This window comes from Tauraco erythrolophus, chromosome 12 (genome assembly GCF_009769465.1).
Source record: "Tauraco erythrolophus isolate bTauEry1 chromosome 12, bTauEry1.pri, whole genome shotgun sequence".
Lineage (NCBI taxonomy): Eukaryota > Metazoa > Chordata > Aves > Musophagiformes > Musophagidae > Tauraco > Tauraco erythrolophus.
In genome coordinates, this window is record NC_141476.1 from 19,859,540 (window position 1) to 19,873,151 (window position 13,612).

The 13,612-nt window shown below is 35.9% G+C and overlaps 2 protein-coding genes across 2 annotated transcripts in view; one reads left to right on the top strand and one right to left on the bottom strand.

Moving 5' to 3' along the window:
- The window catches only part of CENPP (centromere protein P), a 145,363-nt gene that overhangs the window by 113,819 nt on the left and 17,932 nt on the right, over positions 1-13,612 (bottom strand). The gene's annotated exons all lie outside the window — the stretch shown is intronic.
- On the top strand, positions 1,710-10,492 carry OGN (osteoglycin). Its single transcript, XM_009980294.2, has 6 exons — positions 1,710-1,886; positions 6,236-6,320; positions 8,160-8,318; positions 8,926-9,128; positions 9,722-9,817; positions 10,322-10,492. Exons 1-6 carry the CDS (start codon positions 1,719-1,721, stop codon positions 10,490-10,492), a joined length of 882 nt encoding a protein of 293 aa, XP_009978596.1. The 5' UTR covers positions 1,710-1,718.

A 13,612-nucleotide genomic window follows, 5' to 3' on the forward strand; every position in this document is an offset into this window, starting at 1 on the left:
TGAAAGAGAAATGTAAATCTGAATACCTTCCCAATAGATTTGATTACTACATACTTTTTAAAGACTCAAAAAAGCTGCTTTGTAAACTTTAAAGTTGGTCATCTGGCTCTCATTTGTACTGACTGCCAAAAATACCTAATAAGGAAAAGAATGGGGGAGGAAGAAATGCATCAAAAATCCAGAAAATTGCTGCTTGTAGTTCAGATGAAAATTCTACACCTGGACAGTGTTTACTAAGTTATCTAAAGAACTGGGACAGAACTTTACTCAAAACAAGTATTTACTGTCAAATCAATTTTTCAATAATTTGTCTAACAAGTTATTCAATGAAGCATTTAGACACGCATTACTTGTCTGAAAATCTCTCCACACACACATAATTATAAAAAGTATTTTTTGTTTCCAGAACTCTTCAGACTGAAAAGTTTCCACTTCATACTGAGGTGAAACTTCTCTCAACATATACAACTTGTAATGAAACATTTTATTACTCACAAAACGTGACTAATACTGTATACGTATGTTTTGGCTCTACCCCTGTCTCAGTCAGAAAGCAGCTGCTTTGTCTCTCAGCTAAACCGTTCAGTAAAATGGATAACATATGCCTTCTTACAGACCTCGAGTTTGCACAATTAGTACTTGATTTACAGAAAAATCCTTAGCAATTATGAAGAGTAAGTCACTGCAAAGCAGGCGGCTACCATTTTAACAAGTAATTTGAAAAGTAGGATGAGCTAGACAGACTTAACATTTACAAACGTTATCCAAAGTACAACCCCCCTGCTCCAGGATATTACCTCTTACCCTAGGGAAAGCATGCTGGCAAAGCATTTTTTACCCCACGGAAAGCACTTTTAAGACTGTCAAACTTTGAAAGAGTATTCACTTCAACAATCTGGATATAGTTCATAACTTAAAGTGGATTGATAAAAGAGTAAACATATAGGTAAGGATATGTGAGTTTATGACAATCACAGAACAACTTTGAATCTGCTAAAACGGTAGGTGGACTTTTTTCATAAAACTATACTAACCTAAAGCTTAAATAAAACCCTTTATTACAGTAAACAGGAAAAAAAATCCTGTGTAAAGATTTGCTTTAAAAGTATTGCATGTGTATTTAAAATGTTTTTAGAACTACGTTTGTAGCCTCCTCCCCCTGCCCCAAAACTGTACAACCTGCGAAATATTCAGGAGGTGTTAATTATCTTCTCGTTTACTTTCAAATGTAGACAGAGACAATGAGAGATTATTGTTATAGAGCATTTAGGTTTGAAAATCATTATTTTGACAACCAAGAAAAACGCATGTGAACCCCTCTCATTTTAATTAGCTCAGCTGCACACATGCCAAATATTTCATAAAATGCTTTACAAAATCCTCTTGCTATTAACAAAAATAACTCACTGGCAAACAAGTAATGCAATTAAGATAATATTTTCCTTATTAGTTGGAAAATGTTTATTATTTCCTAGTTTCTTTTCATGTTAAGAACATTTTTATAATGCTAGAGTCTAATTAAAGGATATCAAGAGTTAAAAGTTGTTCCATGTTCCTTATGCGTTAGAAACCCCTGCCAACTAGTCCTCTAGGCTTTAAATATTGTTTTGACAGATTGCATTTTCATTTCCAGTCACAAAGAAAGTATTCTCCATAGTCAACACTGGAGCAGATCTTCAGCAGCTCAGTGAAAGCCAGACACATTGTTCCGTGCAAGAATGAAGACTTTGCAGATTACTTTTTTTTTGTTTGTGTTTGTACCTTTGATGAAGTCAGCACCACCTATACCGCAAGAATCACTCCAGTTTTACGAGTATGGTACAGATGTCACCATGGGAAGCCTGAGCCAACAAGATTATGAAATGCAATCCAAGGATCTAAGAAAGGTATTTTATTTATATTATCGGTTTAATATTTTTAACTACTAAGCATTATATGAATAAGGTGTTGCATGTATGTGAGTTTTATGGAAAAGTCTTACACTACTAGCAAAACATACAATAGTTTCAGACTTAGGGAACACCACTCAAATTAAAACCACTAAAATACTACCCTTGCTACAGTTTGAGAAACCCACAAAAGACAAGCTTTCACAAATAAGACCAAAGCATCGTTTTTAACTCTGCTGTAGTTTTGTGCCTACTGTTACAAGTTTCAATAATGGGATATAGTAGCATACAAGCTGGACAGTTTGAGTAACATTGTATTAACACAGTAAGCTTGTTTAAAGACACAGAGGTTGATTTTATTTAGGATATTTTTTTTTAATATCAAAGTAATACTTGATACAGTACTTTTTATTGGGTATAGCCTATCAGCATAAACCATAGTTTCTCTTTTGACTTGCCAAACTATCAGGTTTTTTGCCTTGTGTTTTCAAGGGTGGGTTTTTTGAGTTTTTTGCAACTTCACAGTTTAGCAGTCCTGAACTACTATGGAATGGCCAGTCCCACAGTAGTCACCTACATTATTAACACTTCGAGAGTCTTAAAGGTAGCAGTGAAGATCCTATAAGTCCTCCTGGCACTCACCAGCACCCCCAAACGGCCAATTCTGAACTTTTTGGCTGGGTGCTCCACGTACGTTAATTTAAACGCTTCAGGAAAAGACAGAAAAATAGAGGAGAGTTAGAAGAAGTGCAACAGCCTCAACTGACAGGGGCAATTAACTTCACACCTCTGCTCAAACTGCCTCTGGCAGGACCTAACAAATACACATCAAGAAAATGAGATACAACATTGATCAGTGTCCTGGTTTCAGCCACGACAATCAGCAAGAAAAACTGGCAAAAACTGCCTCAAGACTAGTTGCCAAGGAAAATACCACATATCCAGACAAAGCGGTAACAACCAATTATTAATAAAGTCAAGGAAGTTTTCATTACTATTAACTGTACTTGTTGCAATAACTTAGCCTGATAAACAAGAGAAAAGATGACAGCAAAAGATAATTAGTGTAAGTAAAAAATTACAGCACATATATATATAAAAAAATCACTTCTGTATACCTTTTTCATATTTTCCCAATTCTAATTAAATTATAGCTTTCCACTGTTAGACTAAAACCAGCAGCTACATATTTATGTTAAAAAACGTCTAAGGTATTTTTAAATCTGACATCTGTCACAGTAATAAAGTAACGTTTCATAAAGCAACGAAAAGAGATCATTTAAATGACTCTAAATAGGTGGCTATCCACTCACAACTGCGTAAGTTTTAAGAAAAATACTAAAACTGTTCACTTTAACTAGTTAGGCACAGCATCAGATGACGACATTCATTACTAAAATTGTTCTAATAAGACTACGGTACTATTTCAGTAAAAAGAACAAGAGAGAGTACACCTACAAGGGAGCGGTGCCAACAGACGTGCCACAGGCTAATCACAGTCCGTCCAGGCAGGGCTATAAACTAAAGGTCTCCTGAAGGCCAACAGTTCTGCTCAGGATAATTCTAGGAATGTAGTCGGTCATTATTTCCATCAGGTCAGTTCTCCAATGACATGTTTTCATTGCAAAATAACAAATTAGTTCCTTATGCGCAACAAATCCATCTATACAAGTTCCAGTGTTCCCAATTTAAATCATGGGATATGCAAACAAATCTATTCATTTATTGCACAAATTCTAGCTCCCAGAATATTTCAAGTGTTAACTGTAACTGAAATATATGCCAACAATGTCCTCAAACATGCCCAGTCAGAAATCTGTCTTGCATAACAAATGTAACTCCTTACTGTGTGCTTGAATACTCAGTCAGAAAAAAGATTTTTTAGTGAAAATATCAGAAGAAATCAATTTGTCAGCAATCAACAACATGAAGTGAACTTTAGTCTACTTCTACGGAAAAGGTCAGCCAAGCAAAATTTATTGTAATTATTATTATTTGAAACCACAGCCACTCTAGTCTTGAATAGAAATATTAGAAGTTTAAAACCATGAAATCTTAATTTCCACAACAGAACAATCCAATTACACACCGTCTCATCTCTGGACTAACTCATTCCATTGAATATGAACCACCAGCTTTATAGATCTTTGTGCGTTATGAAGATTAACATGAGTGTGGTTTTGTACAGGTACTTAACGTCTGTGGCGTAAAGTGCAAGAGACAGGCAGAATTTAAGTATGCAAGTAGGACAATATTCCTTCAGTGCCTTCCCAACATGTGCAAGTAATGAACTTTCTGTGGTTATAATCCAAACAATCTTCTGTAGTGATATTCCACAGCTAGGAATTATTATAGCTGACCAGGAAATATTCCTAGTTTTTGTTTTGTTTTTTTGAAGGGGGAGGAATCTGTTGTTTAATTTTGTGGATTTAACAGTATCCTGTAAATAATCAGTTTTATTTTTTGTTGACATTTCCCACTTGCAGAAATTAGCTGTGGCCTATATATTCTGCAAAGAGCTCACACACACACTCTTTCATAGATCACCCCTCCAGTAGGACACTGTACTAGAAATCCACAACTGGTACAGACATGCTGTGCCAGCAAACATGTTTTTCATACAAGCACATTAAAAATGTCCCTCCATGAGCCAGACTACAGGAATAGAAGTGCAGTTGTTCTACTGTAAGTCCATCTACACAGAAGTCTCTGCTGGCATGGATGTCTCAGTCAAGGATCATGTCTTCACCTGCCTAATCAACATATCCATGCAAGCTAAACATTTTTGCAGAAACCTGTAAGGTTTGCTGCTTGAGTTTAACTGTTCAGCTCACACTGTCCAGCTTTTCTACGCAACACTGCAAAAGCTCTTTCCCTAGACAGAAGTTTCAGGCAACAACTGCTAAACTGTGGCCAGCATTCTAACTTGGGTATAAAAGATCTACTAGAATAAGCCAACTTATCCCAAACTTTACACAAAAACAACCGCCAAAAAAGAGCCATAGGCTGGACAGACAGATGCAGGGAAGAGCCAAGGAATGGATGATTCACAGGCTAAAAAAGGGTCAAAATGACAGAGGCTGGCCAAGATACTTGTTTCTCAGGCTTTATGTCAAGCTGGAGGGTTTTATTTTGCAGAAGACAATAATTCCCCACACTAAGATAGATGCAAGCGACCAAATATTAAATAAAACAAAGTTAGTATCAAAAGTAACTTGACAGATAGTGTTACTTTCACATTGCTCTAGTAGATGAGCTGTGTACTACATGCAGGGGGTGGGGGGAGGGAGGGATTTGATAAAACACATGAAAAATCCCACAACAGAATCGGTTCACTTGAAAGCACTCACAGTGCATAAGAAGCTCTCTTCACCATGGGACCATACTCCTGCCAGGGCCTGACCCTTCAGCACATTTAAAGACAAACCTCTTCCACATCAATAAAGTACTTTCCCCCATGTGTTTTCAATAACAACGCAGACCAAAAAGCATATTGTCTTACTCTGTCCTACAACTATTCCCCATCAAAAGAAAAAACAAACCATGCTGGCCAAGCACAACTGCCAGAGTCAACCTAAAAATCTCCTTAACTTTAGTACACACAAATCATAGGATAACCCACTGTATGCATACTACAGTTCTAGAAATAGTATGTATTTGTGAAAATTCCTACGGCATTCAGTGAAAACCTGGCTACCCTTTCCTGCATCACAAAAGGTCCTTTCTGTTAGCAGCTCAGGTCTTAAAACAGATTTGATTGCAGCTAATGGAAATGAATTGCTAAAGTCCAGCCATACCTGAAAGGAACATGTTTATAAACTAAGATGTCCTGTAATTGAAAAGATACAATGACTATCTCAACAGGGAATTCTGAATAACTTGAAATGTAAGGAAATGTTATTTTACTGAGACTATTTGGGTAAAACAAAATATACAACTTAAATTCATTAGAATTCTATCAAATCTTGCACGATGTGCAAAGTCTTCTGTCTTTAGAACTGAAGTTTTGGTAGACGCCCATCACTTACATATTCCTTCCCCGGCACATAGCCTATCTTTTCTCTCTATTTTTATTTTGTCCACTGTTCTTTGTTAAAGAACTTCACTTTTGTAAAGAACAGCAGCAGCCCCATCTTCCCTTCTTGCCTTTCAAAATGAATAGCTCACGTACAAAAGGCATAATATATGCTCTTATATGCAGTATGACTAATGTGACTTTAAAAATTAAATGTCATAAGAAAGTATGTCATAGGAAGACCATTTTTAAAAGACATGCTATTCCAGATCCTTGTAACACTCTTTGTTTGCTGTTTGTTTTTTACAATAACATTTGCTGTCACACAAAGGATGGAACAAATGTTTCTCTTGACACTTCCCTAAGACTGCAAGGGGATGACAGTGAACACGACGCACCGCCAACAAAGGATACAAGTAAGTTAAGTGATGCGAATACCATAACATTTAAGTTCTCCAAAAGAACATATGTTAACAGGAAAATGTAATATACAAAGGATGACAAGGGATATAGAATTAATCATCTCATTTATGAATATGTTTCATATCTCCTGTGGAAATTCTTCTAACTTCTGATGGAGCAGGCTGAAAAAAATTGGAAGGATCCTCAGGTAAACTCCAAATACAAAAAGCACAGCTTATAAGCATCTCTACAGACTCACCCAGTCATCTTTGCTGTACAGATGTACCCAAGTTAAGTAAGTCAGACAAGACAAGCAAGAAAGACAAAATACACACTCCAATAAGTACCACAGTTTAACCAAGTTGTGATGAAATATGATGTGCTTGAATTACTTAAACAGATTTCTTTGAAGAACTGGCTATTCTCACAGTTTACATCTTGAGATCAGGGAGGTCAATGGTTAAAATACACACATCCTACAGGCTCTGAGGTGTATTGTCTAGGTTTCTTCTAACAAGCCACAATGATTTCTAAACATGAAAGGAGCAGCGTTTTTATCTGCCAAACAGAGCATTGAAAAGAAGATACACATATTTTGGGTGCATATGTGATCTAAACTTCCAAAAATAACTGATGACCACTGGAGTGTCAAGCTCCACCAAAATTTTAATCAAGGTTAGTTATTACGACATAGCATCTGTCAACAAGCCCTCATCAAAAGTGGAACAAATCCACAAGAACACCAGAGCTTCTAGTCACAGACAAGCATGAAAACTGCAGCCTTTTATACAGTGACAACATGGTTTCACAATCATTTTCCATTTCCTACACTAGCATATGACAAACAAGACACTAAATCAAAAAAGGCAAATGGAGCAGAACTCTAAAGTCTAACAAATGGCAATATTCACAAAGCTCAAAATCTCAATTCCATTCTCTGCAGTACCTTTGTAAGAAAAAAAATAAAAATAATTACTCTAACGCATACTGGGTTGGCTTCCCAGTGTGGACTGGCTACTTCTATAGCTTGTCATGAGTTGCAGAATATCCTGTTTTGCTACGTAGTGATAACAAACTACCTGGTAGTATAACACTACTCTCTGTACTACAGACAGACAAATTCGGAAGCTAAACAAAAAATCTCACAATATAGAAAAAAGTAGATCAGATAGCAGTGGTGACAAAACTGGATTGAAAGCTGTATTTGTTTTATGTATTTTAATACTGCTGTCATACATGATTACTGCAAAGCAGAAATGACTAATAGTCTACTAGTGTCTATAAAGAACAGGACAAGCCATAATGGGCTTACACTGCGCTAAAAAAAGAGAACAGTTTCTCTCACTACTGAAAGAACAGCTATAAAAACTGTCAGTCAAACACTGGAACAGAGTGCCTAAAGTAATCATACAATCATAATTGGTGGAGTTTTTATAAGGATTAGACAAAAGAGTAGGTAGCAGTAACACAGAGCATACACAGCCCTGCCAGAAACGCTCCAGTGCAATGGTTCTAAGGATGACATTTAACATGGCCACAGAGTTGCAGGTGTCATTCACAATACTCTAAAGCCAATTAAAGAATGAAACTGAATTAAGATCGACTAACAGCACTTCAAGACACGCTCGGCTACAAGCAGAGAACAGACATAGGGAAATTATGCGCAATAAAAAGACAACAAAACTCAAAAAAGTTCAGAATATTAATTTTTTTCAGAACTTGGCACGAACAGAATTTTTTAAATATGTAAGATGTAAATCTTATGAGATACTAGAGAAAATTCTACTTTGGATATGCAAGCTTAAGTTAGCAGAATAATCTTTAACTGTCTCCTACAAATAATTTGCTTTCAGATTTACCTACTTGTCTGCTCTGTGTGTGTTTAAGCGGCTCGGTGTACTGTGAGGAAATAGACATCGAAGCTGTACCCCCACTGCCAAAGGAAACAGCGTACCTTTACGCACGATTTAACAAAATCAAAAGGATAGCAGTCGCCGATTTTGCTGACATTAGTAAGTAATGTTCTAGTTTTAATTTCCGTTTACCTGACAGCATATTTGAAGTTGTTATCCCTTAATAGCACACCAAGATTACCAAAATAAGACACATTTCATACTTTGCTATATTTCCTTAGGTGCATCACTTAGTTAATTCAATGCTTGGATTAGAACAGGAATGGTGAAGGCAACATGGAAACCCATTTGGGCCAATGCATCCATCTTAATATTCCCACACAATCAGAGAAAGAGCAGTTTACTAACAATAAAACTTAACTCTGCATCTCAGCCAGTCTTAAATGCCCAGGTATTTTCCTTCAAGTGCTCCAGGGATACCTCTCCCAGCTATGTCACTCTTCAACATGACAAATTCAATGAATGTTTGAAATCATGTTGTCTCTAAGAAAAAAGTAAGTGTCCAAAGTACTTTCCTTTTTTTAAAAAATTTATGAGGAAAGCCAGATGCGGATTTTTATCCATATTTGAATAGTATTTACACTTGTAGAACACAATTAGGACAGTACAGCCAACAGTGTAACATTTAACAGATACAATCATACACATTTCATATGCCATGTAATTATAAATTCAGTATTCAGATTTTCATGTCTTTTGTGTAAAGCTACCTTGAGAAGAATTGATTTTAGCGGAAATAGGATAGAAGAAATAGAAGACGGAGCCTTTTCAAAGCTTCTGTTATTGGAAGAGCTTTCTCTTGCTGAAAATCGACTTTTAAAACTTCCTGTTCTACCTCCCAAACTAACAACATTTAACGCAAACCAAAACAGAATCAAGAGCAGAGGAATCAAAGCAAACGCTTTCAAGGTAAGTAAGAGACAATAATGCAGGTAACCAAAGTAAATAAAATTTATAACCAGGCTATCCAATATACCACCAAATGGATTTTTCTGTATTTTTGTAATCTAAGAAACAAACTATGATGAAGAAGCATTCCAGCTTTTGTTTTGTTTTTACGGCACTTTGGAATAATGGTCCTTTGTGCACTCACTCTCTCATGTTGTTCATAGAAAAAAATTGTCTACAACATATCTTACCTACTTCCTTTCTTCTTTTACATGCAAAGAAAAACTCCATTCAGAAATCGATGGCTCAAATACAGTTCTGAGGACCATATAAATACTAATAAACAAGGATATAGCTTTATAGTGGTCTCAACTTTTATAACCAATAAGCCGACACTGACATTTCCAAAACATAGGCCTGTTCTGAGAGTTTCTTGATACAACAGATTCCAACATCCACAGCAAAAGAATGTTTCATGTTAGATCACTTTACAGGCTTTCTATGCGATCAGAAAACAAATACTGATGTCTTGTAACAGGCACATTTCTTTACCTCAGGTAAGTAATATCAGGGTTAATACTAATATTTCTTTAATATCTCTTTCTTTGTATTAGAAGCTGACAAATTTGGCCTACCTCTACTTAGGACATAACGCACTGGAATCTGTTCCCCTTAACTTACCGGAAAGTCTGCGTATTCTTCACCTTCAGGTATTTTTGAAGTATTTCCTTCACGTGCTGTTATGAATAGCCTCATTAGTTACACACTTCAAAGCAAGCCTACTCTCTTTTAAAACAGTTCACGCTGCAGTTGTGCTGTAGTTGTCTAATGCTCCTCCCAATAAAACAATTTACCTCTCATCTGCATGGCCACAACCATCCAGTGTTCAGAAGTTGGTTGTTAGCTCATTACCATGCAAAAATTTCTCATTAGTTTCTGTATATCAAAGACAGGAAACAGTAAAAATAAGCAATAATCTTTTATCAACAACACATTTCAAACATCAATAACAACCTCAAGCTGCTGATCAGCTCATTGATTAGTTTGAAGAGACTTGATTCTACATATCGATACTATACACAGATCAAACCAAATGACAAACTTGGGAGGGTAAGAGGAATAAAATTAAAGTTTGAAAATTCTTCAACATATGAGGGAGTGTGTGTATATATATGCGTGTGTGTATATTTGTAAAACATTGTTTTGTTTTGCAGTACAACAATATCACCACAATCACCGATGACACATTCTGCAAATCCAATAACACCCGTTACATCCGCACAAGTATGGATGAGATAAGGATGGAGGGCAATCCGATCCTCTTGGCAAAGCACGTTAACGCGTTTTCCTGCTTGAGAACACTGCCTGTAGGAACATACTACTAGCCACTACTCACGTAATTATCCATGCCAAAACTTCAACATGGTGACAAAAGATCATTCTTTTTTCTCTGTTTACATGTTTATATCCTCTCCCTCACTAACGCCATTTTCCCTGCATACCCAGAAACTTTTACTATGTTGAAACGTGGTTCTCCTCGAAATAACTATTTCAAAACAGCCACTTGATTTAGTACTTAGGGTGTAACCCCTCTTTCAGAATCTTTTCCGTTAATCAAAGTGTAAAATATATATATATATATGCACACACCTATCTTCTCAGCTTCTATTTCACCACATACTCTTTATGGGTAGGTAAAATCACAAGTAACTGCTCATTCATGTTCTTTACCAGTACCCAGAACAACTGCGACATTTTACTTTGAGATAAACACAAGACATTATTTGAGCAAGCTACAGAGGAAAAATACATCTTAATTCCAATCCCACTCTTTTAATCTGAAATGAAACTTTTTCAGTTGACCTTCAAAAGTGTATTGGATGAAGTTACTTACAAAAGAAAGTTCTGTTTAGGAACAGAACTGCTCAAAGCCTAACTTCATTAAAGCTTCCTTAAAAACTTGCTTTGTGGAAAAAGATAATAATTCCTATTTAGGCTTAGCGTACCAAGCAACATAAAGTGTGACTTTTCGAAGATGTGTTAAATCTCCTTCTACTATTTTGCTTTCAAAATAACCTAACAGTGTGTATGGGTATATAGATCATATATGTAGTTGGGGTTTTTTTTGTTTGTTGGGGTTTGGTTTTGGTGGGGTTTTTCTTCTTTGGTTGGTTGTGGGGTGTTTTTTGTTCTTTTTACGGGGCTTTTTGGGGTTTTTGTTTTGTTTTGTTGTTTGGGGTTTTTTGTTTGGGTTTTTTTTTGTTTGTGTTTTTTAACTCATGGTACTTTTCATTGAAATACATGAATTTTGCTCAGCTGTACTCACAAGAGTCATTTTTGCAACACCAGCTTCCCATATTAATATGATGGTCAAAGTGCAGCATAGCATGACTCCATGTATCTTTGTTATTCACAGATGATACAGACTGAGCCTTGTTCCGCTTTTTCTTGACAGGGAAAGTGACAGTATAATTAACAGTAAAGTTGAACTCATGTTTTTACCTGTAAATAAGTAACATTTCAGCTAGAAGTCAGTGCAAAAAAACAGAGGCACCCTTGTACAGCAATGCTTTCACTCATTAGGAAAAAATCAAATCAGAATTTTAAATTGAAATGGAAAGTTGATTCTAGTATTAATCTAAAAATCATGTTACTTGAAGCAAATTAAACTAGCAGCATCTCACTCAACTACTTTAAACCATGCAGCGTATTAAAAACACAAATTGATGTGTGCAAGCTTCAGTCAGTCCACCTAAAACTAGACATAATTGATACAGGACAATAAGTTTTTAATCACACAACTATACCTCTCTGACATTTCAGTTTCAGTTTCTCCCCTCAAATACCTGCTATAGGTGTAAACTCTTCAGATAAATGAACACCAAAAGTGTGTTAGTTACTATTAACATACCAACTTCTTACTAATTTTGAAGCTAGAATAGATTCCTAATTTGTAGAACTAGCTAAGCATCAAATGCATGATGATGTATCAGTACATCTAGAATACTGATTTTACAAGACATTTTGTATTAGTTTTGTTTATCTTATTTTGCTAAGCCTTGATTTGTCAGTGCTTGTGCTACGAGGAATTAAGTGCACACTTGATTCTGAACATACTGATGCTCTGCCACTAAGAGTGTTCAGACCTAAGTGACTTCCAGTCACTTTTTAAGTGACTGTGTCAAGCATCAACTGTGGGCTCATCTTTCTGGAAAGAGGATGCAATCATGAAACATAGGACAAGAATATTTTTGCCCTGAACCCACTACCCAAAAGAGACATAGCAATCCCCAATATTTTCCATTTTAAGCTATTTGGTATAACAGGAAAGAAATTCCATTGTCTTACTACACATAAAAACAAAACTGAGTATGACAATGAGAATAATACTTGGTTTTCAAGGCCAGGTTGGATGAGGCTTTGAGCAACCTGGTGTAGTGGAGAGTGTCCCTGCCCATGGCAGGGGGGTTGAACTAGATGATCTTTGAGGTCCATTCCAACCCAAACCGTTCTATGATTCTATGATTCATTTTCCCATGTAAGTCATAAACCTCTGTTGTTTCCAGGGTTTTAGCAAAAGGTAAAAAAAAAAAAAAAAAAAACCCACAAAACATGTAAAAATACATTCCAACTTCAAGCTAAATTTCTACTAGAAAAAAATAAAAGCCATCAATTCTCTCATCCCTCTTTTGATAAATGCCTAAGAAGGAGAAAACACAGCTGGAAGTGTAAGGGTAATAACGTTACATAAGCAGTGGCCTGTGATCTTATTCTCATTGAAAATCATTATTACTAAATAAAGCTCTTTCCAGTATTAATAGGATCAGCAAGTATCACCAAAGCTCTTCTTATGAAAATTATCACGTGTATACACAAATATGTGCACATTTATGTAATATACACATGTAAACATGCTAAGACCTAACCACTACCACATTATTAATTTTACATTAGTGTTGTATATATTTTTAAAAAGTACTAAATATCAACAGTAACACTAATTAACGCTCCTAATATTTTGTGAGCAAACCAGACACCTAGTACCATCTGAACGCCTCATGCAAGCAATAAGTTATCCGATACATTTAAATTTACTTTCCCCATTGATAGCAAGTTAACCCATCAAAACATTAAGTGAGAAGGGCTTCAGTATGCAGGATTTTTTGCCTTCCATTTGTGTGATCAGTACTAATGTCAAGCTGAATGTACACCATTCTATTTTTTTCCTAGCACTCGTTTCTGTTCTGTATTTCCAATAAAACTTGAATCTTTTTTTCTTGTTTATCAATATCAGCTTCAACAATCTGCTCTTCCAGCAATGCCAACATGCTTCAGTTGCTCAGCCTCACAGCAGACTACGGGTGTGTCCAGATCGGAAAATTATTTGCAGATGTAAATCCATTTTGCAGCCATAATATTTATTGTGGCAATACAGTACGAGCTTGCCATACAACTAATGCCATACAAAAGACTTGCAGGACACTTCACTCACCTCTTCAAAACCT

Excerpts from the sequence above, each read along its gene's own strand:
- OGN (XM_009980294.2), top strand. The coding sequence starts at position 1,719 with ATGAAGACTTTGCAGATTACTTTTTTTTTGTTTGTGTTTGTACCTTTG. Across the intron at positions 6,321-8,159 it reads ACCGCCAACAAAGGATACAA|ATTTACCTACTTGTCTGCTC; the intron begins GTAAGTTAAGTG and ends ATTTGCTTTCAG. Across the intron at positions 8,319-8,925 it reads CGCCGATTTTGCTGACATTA|CTACCTTGAGAAGAATTGAT; the intron begins GTAAGTAATGTT and ends TTTTGTGTAAAG.